The sequence below is a fragment of the Amborella trichopoda genome, chromosome 8 (assembly GCF_054954075.1).
Source record: "Amborella trichopoda isolate Santa Cruz 75 chromosome 8, AtrichopodaSantaCruz75HAP2 v2.0, whole genome shotgun sequence".
In the NCBI taxonomy this organism is placed as follows: domain Eukaryota; kingdom Viridiplantae; phylum Streptophyta; class Magnoliopsida; order Amborellales; family Amborellaceae; genus Amborella; species Amborella trichopoda.
Window position 1 is genome coordinate 24,655,683 of NC_142343.1, and position 22,331 is coordinate 24,678,013.

The 22,331-nt window shown below is 37.9% G+C and overlaps 1 protein-coding gene across 16 annotated transcripts in view; it reads right to left on the reverse strand.

The window, feature by feature from the left end:
* The window catches only part of SIZ1 (DNA-binding protein with MIZ/SP-RING zinc finger, PHD-finger and SAP domain-containing protein), a 47,775-nt gene that overhangs the window by 15,426 nt on the left and 10,018 nt on the right, over positions 1-22,331 (reverse strand). For 7 of the 16 annotated variants that reach the window (XM_088874385.1, XM_020663068.2, XM_020663067.2 and 4 more), the window contains 7 exons: positions 20,280-20,358; positions 19,767-19,929; positions 19,500-19,541; positions 15,346-15,479; positions 12,495-12,563; positions 8,018-8,105; positions 715-790 (listed from right to left, as the gene is read on the reverse strand). In XM_088874385.1, the coding sequence (XP_088730511.1) occupies positions 715-790; positions 8,018-8,105; positions 12,495-12,563; positions 15,346-15,479; positions 19,500-19,541; positions 19,767-19,929; positions 20,280-20,358 (651 nt within the window). Of the gene's footprint in view, positions 1-714; positions 791-8,017; positions 8,106-12,494; positions 12,564-15,345; positions 15,480-16,388; positions 16,408-19,499; positions 19,542-19,766; positions 19,930-20,279; positions 20,359-22,331 lie in introns of those variants that run through there. The other 9 variants (XM_088874387.1, XM_006836413.4, XM_088874386.1 and 6 more) reach the window with 4 other exon arrangements.

A 22,331-nucleotide genomic window follows, 5' to 3' on the forward strand; every position in this document is an offset into this window, starting at 1 on the left:
GCATCAACTATTGCTTTTTCCCTGAATGCCTTTGCGACTAACCTCACCTTGCTGAGAGCACCTTTATGCCTCAAACTATCATTTGCAGGAGGTACCCCACTAGGACATTCTCTAGTTAATCGCATAACTACACAAAAAATTGATGTAGGACAAAATCCACATAGGAAGAAAATCCTCCAGAGCCAAGAGTATTTGTGAAGTTTCTCAAGACAATAGCTCAACAATAACTCTTGGAAATGTCCACTACCGACCCTTGGAATATAGTCCATCAAGTCCCAACACCAATTCCCTAAGCATTAGGATGCAACAACCTCCTTTCTTGGCAATTCCATGTTAGACCTAAATTATGATCCAACTAAAGTTTCCCTTGGGGGAGAGAGAAAATACTAAGCAAACCATAGCACTTCACTATTGCACAGTATAGATCACTTTCTTACCAAAACCATATTCACAAGATCATCATCCACCTCTTGCAAACTTGAGGCATTCTTGGAGAAAGATGATTGCCTTGAAATGGGTAAATGGGATAGAATTAGGCAGCACAATGCATTGCAAGATGAAGCATCAATCTCATAATCCATGATAAATCCAACTATGCAAGTAACGAGACAAATATATTAATATTTAGACCATCTAAACGAAATTCCAGGGGTAACACATTCATGTCAACCTTCAATCGACAGACAACAGCACAAGATTTTGAAGAGAGCATACCATTAATCTGTAGATCAGTATACTGGGGCCACTGCATCCTAAATGGTACCTTATCATTAAGAAGAATGCTCCATACCTGCAATGCAGTACACATCTCATTAGAATGATTATACCTAAGCCACCAATGACATTTATAATTCATAATAACAGAACTGCAAGTCATAGCCAGATGAATCTACAAGAACAAGTCCAAAGAATCTAGAAGAAAAATTTAAGGATTCTTGAAAAACTAGCTCGAATCCTCAGGGAATTATTTATTTTCTGAAATATTGACAACATGTATGAAGATAATTAATAATTACAGAGTTCTCATGAGGGTTGAGGATGGCATCCTACAAGTCAGGTTCTCTTCACAAAAAAATATAATCATAATTACTAGGGGATCAAAAAATGATGCAGGCCACCCACAAAATGCAGGAGCTCAACATCCAAAGTAGCCAAGGGTGTAGTCCGCTAGCAACCAAGAATAAAAAGCCTGCAGTGGATGCACCTGCAAAAACGATGACAGAGAGTTTCTAGGAAGAATATTGGGGAGGGGGGGGGGAGATGAAGAAAATATGCCGAGTAAGGGGGAGAAGCAGGAGTTAGCATATACTGAGATATAGTCAGGTACTGGCGTCTAGAGGGTAGCATACAAAGAAGTTGAGAGACAAAAATGTGTGAGGCATTGTCAGATAGCAAGGAGAGAAAAAGATGGAGGGAAAGAGGGAGGAAAGCTGTTGGAAAGATAACCTTAGAAAGAGAGGGAGAAGTACTTAGAGAGAGGGAAGAGAGAAGAAAAAAGGGAAGTCCTTACAGAGAGGATAGAGAGAAGAAAATAGGGAAATTAAGGCAAGGGGTAGGCCCACAAGGACATGGTTGGAAGTAGTGATGAGGACATATGGCCTCACCAAGGTATGGCCCTCAATGGCACAAAATGACAGAATAGGATTCGTGTAACCAACCCCATTAGTTGGGAAAAGGTTTTGACGATGATAATGATGATGATGGGTATTGTTCATGTTATTGTTCATGGGTTACTGTTCATTTGGGTATTTCTGGAATATTAGTTTTGTTTATAAATATTTTAGAATCTTGAATGTTTACCTGGATCTCAAATTCATTTTAAGGTTCCATGGGCTTATAAAAGATTCAATGTCAAATATAGGGATGCTTATGCTATTGGAATGAAATTTATTTTATGAAAGAAGAAAATTCTTCTTTTTTGCTTGATATACAACCATATGCTTTCTCTATTATCACTGATTTTACTTATTTTAAGGCTCAGGAAAAGGTGGAATTAACTTCCCACCTTTCCTTCCTGTATCACAAGTTCTCAACCTAGTGATCTAACTAAACTAGGGAAAGGCCCAGCCATAAACAAGCCTCTTCTAAATGTGGCAAGCTTGGGCCTTGATACTTTTTAGTGCCCTAAAAGGAGAGCAAGGACACATCCATATGATGGGAATGACGATTACAAAGGAGACATTGACACGGGGCCCGTTTAAGTTGAAGAGACTGATGAAGAACTTGAAGTTTGCTCTACAGGCTCTCCATGCAAGGAGATTTCCAGGGCAGATTATTAGTAACTGAATTTGAGGAGTTTGTAACAATTCACCAGTACACATGCCAAGATCCATTTCTTATCCTTTTAACGCCCAAGGAGAAGGATAAGGTCAGTGAAAATTATGTATTTGATGTGGGATTCACCATACGATGGTGGGATTTCTCCAACCAAGGAGTCTGATACATAACAGGATGCCTTGTATTTTTAATTTTTATACTAATAAATTTTTAAGAATTTATTTTTACTGTTCATTTTTAGGGTTTTTTTTTTTTTGGGAGGAGGTTATGAGTTGTTTACTTTTTTTAGGATTTTAGGATGTTTGGAAAAGTAGTTAGGCCTTATGGAATTATTTATTTGGGTACAAGTATCACGACACATTTTGTTTTAATTAGGACTTCTATTTCAATTAGAACTAGGACTTCTTGGGTTCTTAGTAAGGTCTTTTATTATGAATAGGAGTCCATGTAGACAATTAGAATTAGAATTGACTTATTTTTAGACATTCTTCTAAGGAAATTTATTGAATCTGTAGAGCCATTGAAGCTAGGCTTGTAAGCTTCTATTAATTTCTATTAATACATTATCCTCTTTGGAGTCTTTTATGCTATTAGAATCTAATGCAAGTAAACTTAGAGTCATCTTACTCACATTCAATCCCAATAACTGTGCCAACAAGACGAGAAAACGATGCAAATGCGTAAATTTATGGAAAAAGACCATAATTGGAAACAAATATAGGAAACTCTAGTTCAAACTAGAACTTCCATAGTGAATTCTACGAATGTGAAAAATATCGCCATTCACCAAAAACAAATGTTATCATGGTTGAGTTGTATAAAGCCATTACTATAAGAACCGACACATGTAAAAGCACGTGTAGACCAGGACAATACTAAACCCACTCAAATCCCCACTGACTTTGGAAAAAAATAAAAATATAAATAACATAAGAGGCATTCATGATAGGTGGTGGATGTATTTGCTAAAGATAGACAACCCAGCCCAATAGTATAATTCATTTTTAGTTATCCATCTTGGGAATGGCAATGGATGCTACAAATGCGTATTTACTATCATAATAACGCGCAGAGATTATACCCTCTCTCGGGGTCTGCAAGGGAGTCCATCTCAAAGATCTTTTCATAAGATCAAAACACTTTCTTTATTCTTCATTCACCATCTTTCATAATAGGGATGTCTTTCCCTTTTAAATACATATTAAAAAAAGAGAATATAAAAAAAAATAAAGCCCAATAACATTCTCACCTAATCTTAGTAAATCTCCCTTTCCTAATCTCACGTTAATATCTTCCTAACACCCCAAGAACATTCTCTCTCCTAGTCTTGGTAAATCTCCCCTTTCCCAATCTCCAATTAATGTCTTCCTAACAAAATCTTTAAGTCAACTAAATCCCTTAAAACTATGATTCCCTTATCTACGACCCTTAACAAAATATATCCTAATTCCTAACTCCCATAGGAAAATTTTTATTTTGCCCCTTGAATCGCTACAAGGAAGAAAAAGACAAAAATAACCCTACACAAAAAATTTAAAAGTAGAGAAATAAAAAAAATAATCCCTTAAAACTATGATTCCCTCATCTACGACCCTTAACAAAATATATCCTAATTCCTAACTCCCATAGGAAAATTTTTATTTTGCCCCTTGAATCGCTACAAGGAAGAAAAAGACAAAAATAACCCTACACAAAAAATTTAAAAGTAGAGAAATAAAAAAAATAAAAAATAAAAACACTGCATCAATTCCTTATTTTTATATAACTTTCTATATACACACACATTTATATATATATGTGCGTGTGTGTGTGTGTGTGTATATATAAATATTTATTTATTTATTTATTTATTTATAGAAACACACACACTGTACTGTTGGGACGTTTACATCAAGCTGTATTCATAGATTATATACAGATGGGAACATATGCCATGAGAAGGGATGAGAAGTAAGGGATACTGTTGGGAAGTTTACATCAAGCTGTATTCATAGATTATATACAGATGGGAACATATGCCATGAGAAAGGACGAGGGGTGAGGTGGAGATACTTGGAACATATACCATGATGAGGGGTAAGGGGTGAGGGGGAGATAACCGGAATTGCATAATGGTACAAAAAATAGGTAATACTAGAACTTGCTGCCTCTTCCTCTTCAAATCTATCAGCGAACATGTTTGCCTCATTGCAGTAATTTTGGAAGGAATGTACTAGGATCCCTCGACAATAATACTTCTATAGTGTCAACCAAACAAAAGGGAAGGGTAATCTTTCTATGCCCTCCGAATGACAATAAGTGAGTCATCCTCAATAATGGGATGAGAAAACCAGTCTCTTTATATATACTCAATCTACTCTCAAGGGCACTGGCATCAGTAATGGAAGAGAACTTGATCCCAATGAGACCTACAAACAATCACACTCATACTGGTATTCTCCAAAATCCTCCCACCAAACTGACCAGATCAGGGCATCACAGTGAGTTCCCAACAAAATTCTAGTGAATGGATTCAGGTGGCAGGGGAACCCTGCAACGGGTTTCAATCTAGGGAGATGGCCCATCCTGGGTAGTCGCACCTCGAAATTCAGGCCCGGTTGCATGGCTAGAGATGACAATGCCCTCAATCTTCTTACGACAAAGAGAAGTGTCTTCTGCATCAGAGGATATCCCGCTGTTCCACTATTTATGACGCCCAAAACATTGTTGATAAGTACAACTTCCAGAATAAAGTATCATACAAGTCCACAAATGAGGTTGGCATGACTGAACTGTTTGGAAGAGGTCCAAGATGAAACACCATATATGTCTGAAAGAATGAATAAGGAATAATTGATAAAGAGGATTGCCCAATTGGCTCTTCTTATTCTTAACATGAATAGCAAATATTGGGGGACTGGAATGCCCTGTGATGAAGATGGTGAGAGCCTTATCCGCGGATGCGAGGCACTGAAAGCAGAGCCTTCAGTGGAGCACGGATAACATGGGTTTGAGTGTTCTTTGGAGCACATATTAGAATGATTGCACCAAAAAGATCCCACCAGTAATCGTGAAGTACCTATGGCTTTTGTTTCAACTCAGTAGCAACACATTTTGGAGCTGTCTTTAACTACATTGAATCAGAGTTTTACTGGCGGTGTTAGACTACACATGAATAGCTTTTAGATTTAAGATTACCATGTGGACATTCTGTTGCTTACTGGCTCGGTAGTTTCTAGAAACCAGATTTCTGGTCATATTGGGTGCAGGAGTGACAACTTGAAGATTGCCTTGATATTACCAACCTTGACTGTAGGGCGATTGCATGTAATGAATATTTGTGACCTGTAGCCATGACAATGCAGCCTTAGGGGACAAAATAGGGAAAGTGCAATACAATCTTCTTTTATAAGATGGCTGCTAAGCGCAGAATAACCCATGCCATTCGCTTGATAGGAATAGCATATAAGAAATACATGGACCAAAAGGAGTCCATTGTGTACCATTTACATATATTATCCCTATATACCAATTTACCAATTTGATATTTGCTGAAAGGAGCCTGGATAGGTTACTGCATGTTATTGGTCCAAGCCAACCATTGTGGACAAAATAGGGAAAGTGCAATACTGCCTTTATTTTCTAAGATGGCTTCCGAGCAAAGAATAACCCATGCCATTCTCTTGAATGATAGAGCAAATAAGAAACACAAAGACCAGAAGGATGTTGAGGCTTCCATTCATTCACAGTGGCAGGCCTGAGGAGAGATTCTATAGACTTTGAATGTATGCCGAATGAGGAAAAAAGGAGACTTGAGCAGTAGTGGTTTCTTGAGAAGGGTACCGCAGCACTTGATGAATTAGCTGGTCAATTTTCAGGACTACTGGCATCCACTGAAGGACTCGTTGATGCAATGCATCAAAAGTTCTATAATAGGGATGAGATCCATAGGCAGTGGGGTTCACATTCACAGCATTAGTCCGTTTGAGATGCCTATAAGGACCTTAAGCCTATTAGCTCGGTGGGGAGCTTGTATTAGGTCTACTGGGCTGGTAGGGAATGTGCTAAAGCATACCACATTCCATCTTAAGGGGCAATTATCCATGGGAAACAGATCTTTAACAATGCTTTGTTACCCATGGATGCCTGGGTTTAAGACAGCAGGGAGGTGTCCCATGTTAGTCGTCATAAAAGGCAGGTATGGAAAGGCCCATGACAACATGGACTGGCCTTCTATAGAGCATGTCATCAAGCAAATGGGATTCATGACCACCTAGAGAATGCGGATGGTGGCATGTTTTTCTTACCCCCGGTTCTTTGATATGATCAATGGGCCGTCACAGGTTTTACTTGTTATTCAAGGGATCTTATGCAGTAGAATCATTGTCATCATTCCTCCCATGGTTAAGGGGCCATTAATTATCACATCAAGAAGGAATCTAATCCTAATGTAATCAGGGGCATCTCTGTGCCTAAAGGGAAGCTTTTTAGTTCTCCCAGCTATAGTTTATGGACGACATGCACATATTTTTTAGATCGTAGAGCATATGGACAAGTTTTGGTCTCCTCTGACAAGCTACGATCAAAGGCATCAGGATAAAGCTCAGAAGGAATTCCCTCAGTACTATTGCCATATTGGTATAGGGAATGAGAGCTAAGGGATTGGAAGTTTATCATTATGAAAGTCAACAGATAGCTAGTGGAAATGGTAGATTCCATGCCATCAGGAAGGGCACATTCAAATGTTGATTTAATTCTTTTGCAAAGTTTGGGGCTTAGAATCTCAATGTTAAAACAGAACTCCGACTTCTGGACAGGTGTAAGCTCAATACTATTGGGCCTCCAAAGGTAATCCAATTCTTGTAGATGAATCTAGGAGGATTTCTCATTCCAGAGGTCTTATGCCAGTGGCTCCTCTCACTTCTATTACATGACTAAAGAAGGGATAAAACGCAGTAGTACACTTGGCGTCAGAAATTTATAAAGTGATGAATATGCAAGTTATTTTTTAAGCTTCTCCCTGAAGAGAATCCCCATATCTTAGAAAATTTAGCACAGTGCAGCAGTTCATAAAAATCTCATAGAGGACTCAACTGATCAGCCAAACACATATTCTTCAAAGGTTCTCCTTAGCAAGCCATTTCAGTGATATTAGCTATGAGCCATGAGTACAGACGAACTTGAAATATCATAAGCACTACCATGGGCAGGCAACATAGTACCTAACTTTTAGTTTTTAAACCATTTCTCATTTTTACAAGGGGGATGAACTTTTGTTCTACCCCTTCTGTGTTTGGGTACTCGTCGGTATAGTATTTAAATCACATTCTAAGGCACTTTGATACATCAAGTTATTGACAAAATATTTTATTATCAACAAAAAGAAAACCTTGACAGAAATAATCTTCATAACTCAATAAAAACTGCATATGATAATAATAAGGTTCTTCATTATCAACAATGATTTTCTATTATCAAGAATAAACGAGCCTCAACACAAACAATATCGACAATAACAAATACAGTACAGTTGAAAGCATCAAAGAAGCAAAAGATCTATTTAAGACCTTTTAGTTTGAAGAAAAAACGAAATACAATATAACAGATCTGTCCGACCTCAACACCAAAAAGCTACATGAAATTTCATCTTTAATATAGCTTCAGAACCAAACAAAGACATAAAAACACTAAGACACAATGTGCTTGACCTAACAAATTGGTGTAGAGAGAGGGTAGAAAAGCCAGAAAAAGGATTACTAACCTGAAGATCACAACCTGGTTTCTGCAGTAGCTCTCTATCTGTTCTAGTCAGTGTAAAAGTTTTCTCCAAACTCTGTACCGGACTTGTCCTACAAATGTGGAAAACTAGAATAAGTTTTGCAGAGGCCGAAAGAAAATGAAACAGAGACTACAAAAGCCAAAACTAGTATTGTATCAAGAACTTCAAAAGTAATATCAGTCAATACGTGAAGAATCCAATTTTCATATTCGATATACATCTTAAAGGATTTCATTGTATAAGATACAAACAGCTCTAAACTAAATTAGTGAAGAAACTAAAAGGGGCCAACTATAGGGCACTACCAAAGTTTGCCAAAGAATCATTTATCACGAATATATCACATGATATCACCACACATTGCTACCTACTAAGTACTGACAACTAGCAGCTAGTTAATGCATAAGGTCATGCCTAAAATTGTGCCAAACAGTGTATAGAATAGAGGATTGACAATTTTTTGAAAGTAAACAATATAATATTTATAAACAATAAATCAGAAAAAAAAAAGGATGTCAACATTAGAAATTTTAGTTTCACCTTATCAAAGAAATTGCTCATTTTTAACCGAAAGAAAACTGAATGGCACAAATTAAACAACATATTAAAGCTTAAAAATAGACAAATTTGTAATTTGTTTCAATAACATTTAATCTGTTTCATAAAATCAAAAAAATCCACCAAGAGCACATGTAAACATTAGCACGTGCCACAATTGTCCAAATTTTGAATCTTCCTTTTATCATCTATGGAAATTTTTACTTCTAGACAAAGAGCATAAAGAACCCCAAAACCAATGGTCCATAGCTCCAGGGATGGCAAGGCAATATCACATGTCTCTTATTCAAACGGATTAAAAAAAAAGAAACTCTCAAACAACCTCTACATTATCGAAGAGAATATGCCTCCTTGTTAGCTCCCATAAGAATGTGCACAAAGGCACCTCCTTGGTGTCACAAATGATTTCTACCCCCACGACCTATCATCCCAACCAAAAAAAAAGAAAATTCATAGCCAACCTTGAAAACATATGGGGATCCCTATAGGCCCACCTTACACCTTGCGACATTAAAAAAATCTCCCTCTACTACTATTCAGTTTCCCTAATGGAAAGGGAATATCAAAGGACAAGATTCCCATAGGCAAGTGTTCACCAGTGCAGAATCGCATAAAACCAAGGACCCAAATAACTTAAGAACTTTCTGCCTTAACCGTACCTAAAAATTCAAACCAGTGCTCCAACTAGGGGCTGGGGGGTCTAGGCCGCCCAGCGCCTTGGCGGCTGCCCAGAACCTAGGCAACCTTGGTTTAAAACTAGAGACAACATCCCACAATTCGGGTGCTCAGACTACGACAGATAAGAAGATGGAAGAGCAGAGTGAAAGATAAAACAACCTGAGTAGGGAAGTACATCAAAATTAAAAACTGAAGTCTGAACTACAAACCCACCTAAAGACTATACCAATATATCCCTTTGGAAAGCAAAAAGACAACTTAACGGCAAAAAGTGTATACAAAGTTTGCTTAGCTAAAGTCATTCTTGGAAGCAGTTGGAAGAAGTTGAGCTAGTGGCTGGTGGGTTCAGTGTACTGTAAATAGGTCAATTGCTCACATCATGAGAGAATTGGGCAGGTCTTCCAGCTTAGCAGAGGGGGAGCGTGCTGCCCTCCGAGATGAGACGGAGCTTTCTGTCGTGGGGCAGACCGTTATTGATGAGGCCATCTTTCGTCCACTAAGGTATCTTGTGGCTTCAAGGTTGCTTGGAAGCACAGATGAGCACTGACAAAGAAGAGGCGGTAGAGAGAGAGGGGGAGAAGCAGCATGAAGCATGATTTGCTTACAAATATGTACGAGAAGGGCTAGAGGCTAGACGGATTGAATCTAGCGAAGGGAGGAGCATAAAGGTGAGTGAGAGGAGAGAGAGAGAGAGATAGAGAGAGAGAGGAAGCCAAAAATACTTCAGAAAGTATCAGACCTTTATCTCCTATTTTTCCCGATTCTTGTTTCCTTCATCCTCTTTTTTTTTATCGTTCTATTTGTTCTTCTTCTTCTTTTTTTCTTTTTTCCTTTTTCTGCCCCATTTTCCGAGAGCAAGTGCAATAAGTGAATAGGAACAGGGAAGGTAAATGTAGAGAAGAGTAATAGGATACAGAGGGGAGAGTGAAAAAGAGAATGGTGAGTTAAGGAAAAGAGGGAATAGAACAGAGAAAGGTTGAGGTTAGAGGTAGGTGGGTTGGAGGGATAGAGAGAAGGGAAAGGAGAGAGGTGAAGGAAAGCGGAGCCTAGAAAACAGAGAGTGAGATTAGGGAGGAGAGGGGGGTAGGTAAAACGAGAGTAGGGAGATGGGGTAGAGGTTAGAGAGAAGAGATGAGAAGAGAGGGAGGGTAAGAGTGGGAATGGGTGGAGAGTATCATACCTCGTTTGAGCTACTGGGGAGGGTCGCTCGTACCTTGGCAAGAGCGTTCTATGTGAGCTGATCTCCCTGTGGACTGGAGCTGGGAGGTGCAGATTTTCTATAAATGTGTGATATTCTTGCATTTTTTATAACTCAAACAAAAGAAAACACCAAAAATACCCCACCCGATGGGTAATTTTGCACCTAGGGGGGCACAGGTACTAGGCGGGTGCCTAGGATCCCTAGGCAGGCGCCCAGGGATAGCCCGCCTAGTTGGTCTGCTCAGGCCTGGGCGGTGCAGCCAGGCTCCCCTAGCCCACCTAGGTAGCTGCCTAGGCATTGGGCAAACTACTTTTCGAATCAATGATCCCAACCCTATCTGCAGGGCCCAGAATATCCATCCAAGGTTAGTGGAGTATTACCAGGCTATTTATGGCAAGTAACCTCACAGAGTCACAGTGATCTAGAAATATAAAGCAAAGAAATTGATGCATCTTAAATGGGTTCATTACGACTGGCTGGGTTCTTTTTTAGCCTAAACAACTTGACCATGTGACAGTGCCCTGATAGACTCTTGAATTTTATGTCCAGGACCTATTTAGTGGTTGAATCAAGTATATTGAATCAGTTAGTTAAGACTCTCTTGGATTAGTTACACAAAGGTTTCCACCCACGGATGGTCAAGAGAAGTTAATTTCAATGGTATCTCAGTCAGCAGCCCAAGCCCAGCCAGGATGGGAGAGTTAGGCAGAAACCATTTTAGGAGGGACGTGTTCCATCTTATCTAGCTTTGCAAGTCAGTGGGATTTACCGTTACAGAAACACTCACTCTTCTCGTCAGCCTCTAATTAGTCGATACAGCATTATCCTATCACTAATTGCAGTCTTCCCTCCAATCTCCCTCTATCCTTTTCTTAAGCAAGCCAACTCCGATGTCGACTCGTGAGCTATGGATGAGGTGCACAGAGAGCCTCATGTTTCTACAAACCTGCTTACTAGCTAGGGATAGTTGCTAGATGTTAATCTCCCTCAACCTTTCAATTTTTATAAGCCTTTGCTTACCTCTCTCTCTCTCTCTCTCTCTCTCTCTCTCTCTCTCTCTCTCTCTCTCTCTCTCTCTCTCTCGAGGTGGTTTTTGTGAGGTGTTTCTTTACCATTTTCCTTCGAACCCAACCCTCTCTCTCTCTCTCTCTCTCTCTCTCTCTCTCTCTCTTACTTTTTTTCTCTTCCCCATTTTATTTTGTACCTGACTCAGAGGATGGTGTTGACTTAATCATATTTTATGCATATAGACACTAAGGTCCTTTCTCAGGTGTCTGTCGAGTCCTCTTTCGTTTTGAAATGTCAATTTTTCAGCAACTCCTCCATTTCACAATTTCAAACATACAATAGATTTCACAAATGAAATGCAGTCTATGATAACTATAAGAAGGAAAAGTCTGTTTAGACTGTCCGTCCATGCATCAATATAAAAAAAGCAGTAGCAGAAACCAAGTGAATGCAATACAAACAATTTGTTACCAGCAAGAATATCATTTAGTAAACAAGATCCAGCAAAGAACTTTTAATAAACAAGATTTCCTCCAAGAAAAAGACCAGAAATACCACTCAACGCAGATTGAAGAGTGATAACCAGACTTCTTTTTATCTAGGAATAGAAAATGAAGGACGCATGATTAACCAAGCCAAAGAAAAAGGAAACACTTACAAGCCGACCAGTTTGACCGTATCAATTAACATTAAAAAGTATTAGTAATACACAGTAAGGAGCCGTTATTCATTGGTGCAAACCTCTGACTCATCACTAAATACCACATAAGACATTAAGAAATTCTTTTGATCTGAAAAAGGGCATTAAACTCTTACACAAAGAAATAAATTAATATGCCGCCTGTGCAATTAATTGTTGAAAAGCCATAATGATCAATATATATCATGTTATAGCATGATTAAAAGAAGTATTCCACGCATTCCACTCAGCATCAAACAGTTCCAACCACTCAAATAAAAATTAGCAAAATTTAGGTTTTCAATTTTTCAATTCAGCATGAATGATGTACCCACCCGTCAGTCGAAGGATTTGCAATTATTAGCCTCACCGGGTATAAAGGATGTCCCATCGTCACCCAGAAACTGCATATAGCAACAGATAAGGTAAATAAAAACCAATTTTCTATCAATGAAGACCAAAGTGCTGGCCAACAGTCCCCAAGAAACCTTATAATAGATTTATAGAACAATGCAACTAAATAGGATTTCTTCTGTTGCTAAGCTTAAAGCCATGAGCAAGGCTAGACAATCGCAACCACAAATAACAAAACCCATAGCTTTAACAAATATTTTTGGTACAAATCAATGAAGCCACATGGTAAGTTTGGAGAAGAAAGTCGAAGAAACATTACCAAATACAAAAACATAGCACTTCACAATAAGCATGGCACACTTCATTCTATACAGTCACAAACTAGGAGAGAATGATGGAGCTAGTTGTCACTGGACTATTGAAACATTGGGAAGACTAGCTCCTCATTCATTAGAATTGAAAATTGGAAAAATAATATTGAAAAATAAAAATAAATTTAAAAGCAAAAAATAAGTGTTCATGTGTTTAACATTCTTGTCATTGTGGGAGGGAGCTGAGAGGGAGAGAACTGCAACCACCAGGATAGCAATGTTGCAAAAAAAAAAAAACAAGAAAATTGCGAATGAACTATTGAGACCAGAGAGGCAAAGAGACATAAACTATCATGAAATGGAAAATAACACTAGTATATAAATTTAATTGAAAAGAAAAAAAGAGAGAAACAAGATAAAGCAAAGGGCATCACTGCATGGGAAAGCATCAACTTCACCATAAGGAAAAAGTTCTTTCCACCATAGATGACAATTTAAAAGACAGACCACATCAAAACACACATCAAACAACATAGAACCAGGCTTGTCAGAGCTAATGGAACATGCTATGGGATTAGCAATTAAATCTCAATGAAAATATCAACTAAACCACCCATCCACATGTGCACAAGGATAAGAAGGCGCCCACAAGAAGCAATAATAAAAGCCACATGGTGGGAATGTTAGAGGAAACTCTAGATGAAACAACGAGCCCTATGATGAAGTTTCTGACTACATTCTCACCAAAGGGTAGGGGCCCAAATCCCCACCGACTTGAGTCATGAGTGTTGACTTTTGTTATACTGTATACTTTCTAAATTTCTGTTGTGTTGAGTGTTGACTTTTATATCCTACCTACACTTGTATGGTTTTACATTTTACTGTTTTAACAATATGGATTATCAAAATTCTCTTCTCAATGTCTATCTTTTTTTTTTTCAACTTGGAATATGGTATTATATTGGTAATAATTTGGTATGGTTTACTTTTTTTTCAAATTTCAACTGCCAGCCGCCCAGGTTCTGGGCACCCGCCTAAGCGGCTGCCTAGGTGCTGGGCGGCCCGGACCCCCCAGGCCGCCTAGGACCGCCTAGCGCTTTTTGATACACTAGAGTAGAGGATGGTTCATTTTGAAGAGTCTGAGCTAGGAAGCTTTAAGGGGTAGATTTACAGGTTTAAAACATGGCTCAAGTTTAAAATGTGCGCTTGGTGTGCTAAGGTTTGAGGGGTTAAGAGAGGATTGTGTATTGGTTGCTGCAGGGTGCAAAGGCATGTGTTGTGGGGCCAGGGTGGTAGTGGTTGAGTTTGTGTTGGGGTAGATCTGATTTTGATATTTAAGGTATAAAGCCGGCGGTTGGATACTAAATGCTTTACTCGGAAGATCTAAAATGGGCTTGTAGGGTTGAGAGTGAAAGGTCCAATATCGTGAGAGAAAGAGAGGAAGCAGAGAGATAGAAAGCAATAAAAGAAAAGATAGAACCCCTCTCCAGAATGAGAGAGAAGGTAAAGAAGAAGCAAAGAGGAGAGAGAGAATGCAGAAAGGAGAGGGTAGGAACCCTCTCCGGAGAAGGGCCAAAAGTGAGAGTAAAGACCTACTTGAGAGAGTACTTATCAATCTTACCAGATGCAAAGAGCAGGGTGAACAGAGGATGGAAGGCTGAAGCTTCGAACTCACATCATTAACACATGTATGCTTCTCAAGTAGTCATTATATGGTGCTGTTCGCTGAATGATGTAACATTTAAGATAGAAAATGAAGAAAAACTAGGACCGAATATCTGGTTGAGAAATACAAGCTTCAGGATAAAGTCCCAAAATTCAGTACATCTTAATAAAGAACTAATGAAAGGAAGAAGTCCTCAAACTCCCAGGTCGGACACTAGGTACCAGTGAAAAGTCATGCAAACCAGCTTGACAAGTGTATATTTCTAAACTGACAAAGAAAATGCATTTCCTAATAAACATAAGATTTTGCCTAAATTCAAACACATCTTGGGTAGTCTTTTGAAAATTGTGGGGAGCATGTTATTTTGGCCAGTGGACTCATTTTCGTTTCTACTTGCAGCAACCATTTACAACTTATGCACCCAGAATAAAGAGATATATAATATGAATTGAAAAGAGTTGACTCAAGGGAATTAGATCAAGTTGCTAGATATCTTCAGAACCAAATTGAAGGGTAAGTTGGCTAATTTGGGCATGGCTAGAAATAGATTAGGGCTTGAGACCTTCTGCCCCACAAAACCTCCCAAGGGTTTTGGGAATTTCTTCAGTAGATAACATAGAAGAAGAGGCAAGACTCCTGGTAGAGCCTAACCCGCTCCCGTTTTCCCATAATTAATTCTACTTGTTATCAACACTAAAGAAACCAAAATATGAATATCTAAACAGATTTCCAGTGTCTAAATGATGCTGTGTAATCAGGTTGAACAGAATTAGCAGCACAAGAGAGATGTTATACTCAAAAACATCAGATATAGAAATAATAGATCGTTTACAAGGAAAAGAGAATGACACATACGGATCTGCTCGGTTGATTCGACATAATTCACAATAAAACTGAGCTGGCACTTCTGGTTGCATACCCTCCTCAGGTTTTTCAGGAATAATGACGCAACCCAAATGTTGCCAAATGTGGCACTTAGAATCCTGGCACTGCACCATGAGATCAAAGTAGATAATTCAATGTAAGTTGCTGAAGTCAAGGAATAATTAGCAGTTCACTCATACTGAGATCAGCCAAAATTAACATTTTTTAGGAGCGCTTTGGATTAGAAACAAAACATGCATGCACCCTACAGATAGAACTTAAACCTCAGCCAGCCAGCAATGCAGGGAAGCACTATAGCCAAGCACCAGAGAGAAGATAGAGAATATCGTTTTCTGTTATATATGTTTGAGATGTCAAAATTGATAGCAAATGAAAATAATTTCAAATACCTTAGCTGCAGCATTAAGCAAAGAAATGAACATCTAAATCATTAAAATCTTTGACCTTCGAGAAATACACGACATCCTCCAAATACAATCAAGGAAAATAGATTGAATCTACAACGATTAGAAACATTGACAGAACACCCACCAGTACCAAAACAGATACAATCAATAAAATCATGAACCACTTAACTTTCAAAAATATATTCTGTGAAAATAGCCAAAGAGAGAGTCGAAGAGAAAGGGACAGCTGCAGGTAAGAGACCTCTCTTAAATTTGTTTGTCTCAGTATTTTCCGCTTTCGGCATTTGATGATGCAATCATCCTTTTGGAAGAGATGTGGGTTAGAGCCAGCAATATATTTCATACTTTGGGTGGTTTTCAGGGTTTCTCTTTAGGTATACAACCACCTAGAGATGCCTCAAAGTAATTAAGAAAGCGAGAACTAGAGAGAGAGAAAGAGAGTCCCAAACCCATGCTTCCACCAATATTGTGAGGCAAATGAATGCATAATTTATCAAAAAATATATATATTTGTACATAGTTATGTACGTATTCTATGCATCATGTATGTACATGCCACATATGTAAGGATGAATGTGGTATCAATGTATTTATGTATGTACGTACCTATGTATGTATATATATGTATGTATATGTGTAGATGGGGAGAGAGAGAGCATGTCCAGAGCTGCCTTACCACCTTTGCATTAAGAAACAGGAGAATTATTTTATTGAATAAAAGTGAACAGGTTTAATTAAAAAACAAAACAAAAAAAAAAAACCCTCAAGCTGTGGAGATTTCAAGAAATCTATCAGACAGATCGAAGAAGTCATATTTATGCAATTAATTTTGTAAATGGGGGAGTTCTACACGTCTCCTAAACTGGGAAGAGATCCATGGATTCAAAACATCTGAAAGTAACATGCACTTTGAAATAAAACTACATTCAGCTCACACAAGCTCAATAGGACATCTGAGAATATCATGCATGCATGTCAAACTCAAATTACATATCATTGGAAATGAAATTAACAAAATGAGATATTATGCTGTCCAGATTTCATTTATTTAAAGGGAATTTCAGCCATCTTTCAAAATTGTTAATGCATAAAGCATTTCACGAAACAAGAGGCATTGTGGTTATTCTCAGGGCCACAAGCGCTGAACTCTCAAAAAGAACAAACAAATCAGGTCTGTTTTTTTTTTTTTTCCTTTTCTTTTCTTGTGATAAGCAGATTAGGTATTCTTAGGGACCTGGTTGAAGGATTAGAAAGAACAAATGGAAAACAACTGAAGAATAAGACTGAAAACCCAGATAACACTGACACCCAAGCAAAGGAACTCCGGGGCATCTACCATTACATATCAAACTTCCAACTAAACCATCTAGAGTAGATTGTAAGAGGTCAATGCGGAAATACTTGTGGAAAGACATGGAAGGGAAGGCATGATAACAGTAGTTGTCAGTTGAGGAACTGAAGAAATAGCAGTACTATTTACCATTAAACAGCCCCAGGATAACTCACAATTTCACTAACACCCTATAGGAAGGAAAGGAAGTGATGAAGTTGATTTGGAAGTACTGTAGTTTATATATGATGCTTCAATTCCATATGATGCCCTCAGAACATGGATTTTATACCCCACTACAATGATATAGCAGCCAGTACTTGCTTACAGCGTCCCAAACCCCACTACAGCAATATAGCAGCCAGTTCTTGCTTACAGTGTCCCAACTTAACATGACATTGGGTGTGTTTGTGAGCATCCGACAGACAGACCTAAAAAATATAGAAGAGGAAAGCAAATGATAAAAGTTTTAGTGTCATGAACACAAAATGGAAGCTTGATAATGGTATATGGCAGTCTGTGCACAGATTAGACACAGAAAAGCCTCATACAATCTTACTTAGTGTCCTAAGGGCATAATGTGCATCATATCAGAAGATGCAACTGGAACTTATCAAAGCAATGTGCTTTTCAATTGTTTGGCAAGTAAAGTACACTCTCTTATAAGTTACATCCTCGGTGGACATGATTTTTATTAGTTGTCAGATTCCTATAATTCATACACCAAGGAGTCATTTTAAAATATTAAATATCAGTCTTGTGGTATTAAATATTAGAATCTTGTGGTATCTAAGCCACATTTTCTATCAAAAATATAAAATATTTTTAAATTCTTTTTATATAATTATTTGTTCATAAAAATATTTTTAATATTTTATATCTCTATTGCAATTTTACAATAATGTATATATTATATAGAATTTAGAGAGTATATACTGGCAAAAATGGAACATCATTTGTCCCCACAACTTTTGATAAAGCATTGGAGGTTATTAAATGTTAGAACATAAACTGTAAGAGTCTAGTGTACAGCACAATGTTAGTGTACATCTGTAACTTGAAAAAATGTATATGCAGAGCCAGCTTTATGCTGCAGGCAAAGGATCAAAGTTCATTAATATACATCAACTTATGAAGTTTGACCATCACATCCCCCCATAGACCATGACACTGTGATTTGGTAACAAATCTTATTACCTAGAGAAACCAGCAATAAAAAGAGATGCAGGTCAGAAGGTTCATATGCAACAAAACATCACTAGCAAAATAAATAAATCACAGGTCAAGTGGCAAAGAGATGAAGCACACAAATTTACAGCATCCACAAGTAACTTTGCTGCAATAAAAAGTCCTGCCGGACAGAGGGCATCATTAAGGCAAGTGTTAACCTCCAGCTCACATCAACATTACTGGCAAAAAGCAGATATACAGCTTGCCCAAATAACTTGAATCAACACTATATCAGCAATGGATTTAAAAGAAAAACAAAAAAGAACATCCAAAAAAACTAATAAAATTTTGGTGATTTGTATGCAGCAAAAATGATAAATAATCTAGGCAGTCTCAAGGATAGACTCTTTACATGATTCTATGGAAAAGGCTCAGTAAATGACAGCGATCCAAAAAAGGAAAATAGAATGCCGGCATAGCTTTAGACCATCCTTCATAGAGCACACAAACCTGACTCCACAAGTATATGGCTAAAACTATCGCAAAGCAGAAGAAGAGCCAGGGAATTTCTGGTCATATTCAAACATGAGCAATGCATATGAGCTAGGGGATCTTTTCCTCTTATTTACCCAACTAAAATTCTTATGAGCCAAATATTTACAAAGAACAGGTTTGGGGACTTGGAGCAGCACAATAAGGACTAACAGACACCTTCCAAACCACAATGCCGCAAAGATTCCATGGCTCTTCCGGCCCAATAAGAATCAAAGGTCCGGAGGAGTCCTCATGCATTAGTTGGGAAAAATGGTGTGCTAGTCTGAGTTCACAAAGATTCATAATAGGTATCCCACAAGATCATCTCGTTTATAGAGAACAACAGTAAGACACAAATTTGCAAGTCCGAATACACGGATCTATTGGACTAGGACGTTCCTGACAAAGTGACACAGGTCAATGTTCTCTTTTACATGTTTGCAGAGTAAGTTAGCGTGAATAAATGATATATTCTTGAAAGCCAATCTCAAACATCAAAGAGAAAAAGATAAATCATCAAAAAGAGAGTTTACAAAATCTGTTGATCCCTATAGAGACAGACCAAAAATTCCATCAAAAAATGAAGTTCCCTGGAAACAAATGAAAATCTGATCTTCATCTCATAGGGATTTGAGCCTTTTGCCAGCATTTTCTTAATAAGAAGGGCATAGAAAGGCCTGTACCTTTGCAAAGCTGGGCAGTCCAGGCTGTTTCCTTTTACACTCCTGAATGGGCAGGTGAGTGCATGGAATTAATTGTTAATAAGTGGTTCATTCTAGTGGGGCATGGAACTTGAGAAAAACTCGCCATATAAGGAATAGAACTTTACTGGATTTCCACGTTACATGCTCCATACATGACTCTCCCAAATAGAACATTCTATAAAGAATGTAACTCTCGAATAAAAGATTTTATTATCTCAAACAAAGAATAAAAATACTGAGTTGTACCTTGATCATCGAATCAGTTACCAACGAGCTTCCACATGGGCACCTAATATTCATATTTAACGGTGTACCATCATCTTCTTCTTCTTTAGGCTTCACAACATGCAAACTAGTGCCGTTTTGACCCTTTGATGCAAGATCAACTGCACCATGGCCTTGCATTTTCCTGTCATAAAGGACTTTAGTGCAGCAATATAAAGAACGGATCCAAGGTTGGTTTGAACTTTGAAGTAAAAAGGGAAAGTGATCCTTCCATAAAGGCTTCAACAAACTCAGTTCATATAAATGCAACAAAACTCCAACCTAAATCATACTCAAAATCCTCCAACACACATTGCAGTATAAATTCAAGCAAGAAAGATCCTTGCCAAACGAATTAGGAAAAAAAGTTATCCATCACAAAACAAGTTGACTTCCTAAAATAATTGCAGGGCATCCTCAGAAATATTAGTTTCCTGTATGTGTCATCAATTATTTCGTAAAATAATTGCAGGCATCCTTAGAAATACAAGTCACCTGTAAGTGTCATCAATTATTTTGGCAATTGCTTCCTTCCCAATAGAGGGTTTTTTGCCCCAACCTTGAGACCTAGAACCTGCAATTAATGAATGGATATAGATAACATACTCCAATCAAAATAAAATCTTCACAAATCATATATTTGTTTAAATTCAGAGGGAAAACACACTTGCAACATTAAAAGCAAGCAAGACAAACATAGGGATAGGATCCTACTAATTAACAAAGACTGAATGAGAAGTTGCCCAAAACTCCAATTTAATGATAGAAAGACCGAAAAGCACCGAACAGTTAAGAAACATTTGAGCAAGAAGTATTATGCATGTGAACTAGCTGAGAGACATGTAGAAAGCCCCAGAACAGTAAATCAACTACTCAAAAGCATCATAAACGGAATATAGTGAAAAGCTAAAGAGGACAAACCAAAATCAGATGACCAAGAACAATCAACATCAGTACACAGACAAGAATATATTGGAATATGACTATATTAATAAATTTTAAACATGATTATACTAATTTGTATACTTCATTATTTTAAGTAGAAGAGTTATTAGCACAAGAAAATTGTGCTGCATTTATAATTTTCAAAGGCAGACCTAAAAGCATGATATTCCATAACCCTGAACCCTCATTTATTATGGTCATGATTGCAGATATCTACATTAATCAAGAAAGAAGATTGTCACAGAAAGAAGATTGTCACACGTCCCCTACAAAGTCTGCCAACCTGCACAGTGCATGCACAATATCCACAAATGCAGTGGATAGCAGACAAATCTGATGATTCAGAGAAAACTTCCAATATACCTCTTAGAACATGGAACATCATCCCTTAACCGCCTAAATGCACAACACAATCCAATGACATGGTCCCAATAATTCCAACAAGTACCAAAAAGAATCTATAGAGAGCGTGGTACCACCATTCCTCAACCAACTAATAAATGGAAATTTTACAATAAATTACCATGTTAACATGTCTTACAAACAAACGATGTAGGTTTCCACAAGCAACAAGACAGTTGTGACAGGTTGCAATACAGTGTAACCTAAGAACATCATCATCATCATCATCATCATCATTATCCAAGCCTTATCCCAACTTTTTGGGGTCAGCTATAATCTTGTTCCGCCATTCCGATCTATCAAGGGCCATAACCTCAATTAGACCATAAGTCACCATATCTCTTCTCATTACTTTCATTCATGTCCTTTTGGGCCTTCCCCTTCCACTAGAACCAAATCACCTCTCCTAACTAGTGTTGTTCTAGGTCGACAGTATAACCTAAGAACATAACTAGGAAAGCAAAAACTAAAACAAGTTCTAAATTGACAGTTTAACCTAAGAACATAACCAGGAAAAACAAAAACAGAAACACAAAAATTGAAAGAAAGGTCACACAAAGTAAAAGTAACCCCCACCAGTAGGAGTTCCCAAGCACTCCTTACGAGTTAGGGCATCCACCTACTATTAGCTTCCCTGAGTACATAGACATAAGAGATAGACACACCTTCCCTCTCTTGAAATTCTTTCATAATACTCATGAATCTCTAGGTTTACCACTCTTTTCTAAAGTTCCAACTAATGACATGAGTGAAATGTCTCTTTTACAATCTAGGACCCAACAAAAGTATAAGAAGCCCTTTAAGCAAGTCAAAAGAGCTTCCACGTCTACCTTGGTAGAGAGACGAAACCCAGTAGAGCCCATGAAAATCAGCCTACCAAGTTTATCTGTAATTAGCCATAACACATTCAAGGCCTGAGGTTCCTCAGTGAGATGCCTTCAAACATGTGTTTAGCAATACCCTTAGACGATATGGCCTAAACAGCCAGCATTGAAGTCTAACGAGTGGAAGTTTCTGCTAACATTTACTATGTACAAATCACAACTGAGGTCATCCAGTGTGAAGCGAAAGAATCATGGATGTGAAGTTTCCATGAAATCAGAGCGTGATTCACAATTCACATAGGAGCCCTTAAGAAGTTTACCTATGTCTTGGCAAGTTAGGACTTTTACTTCCCCATAACAACTCTTCGAATGTTTC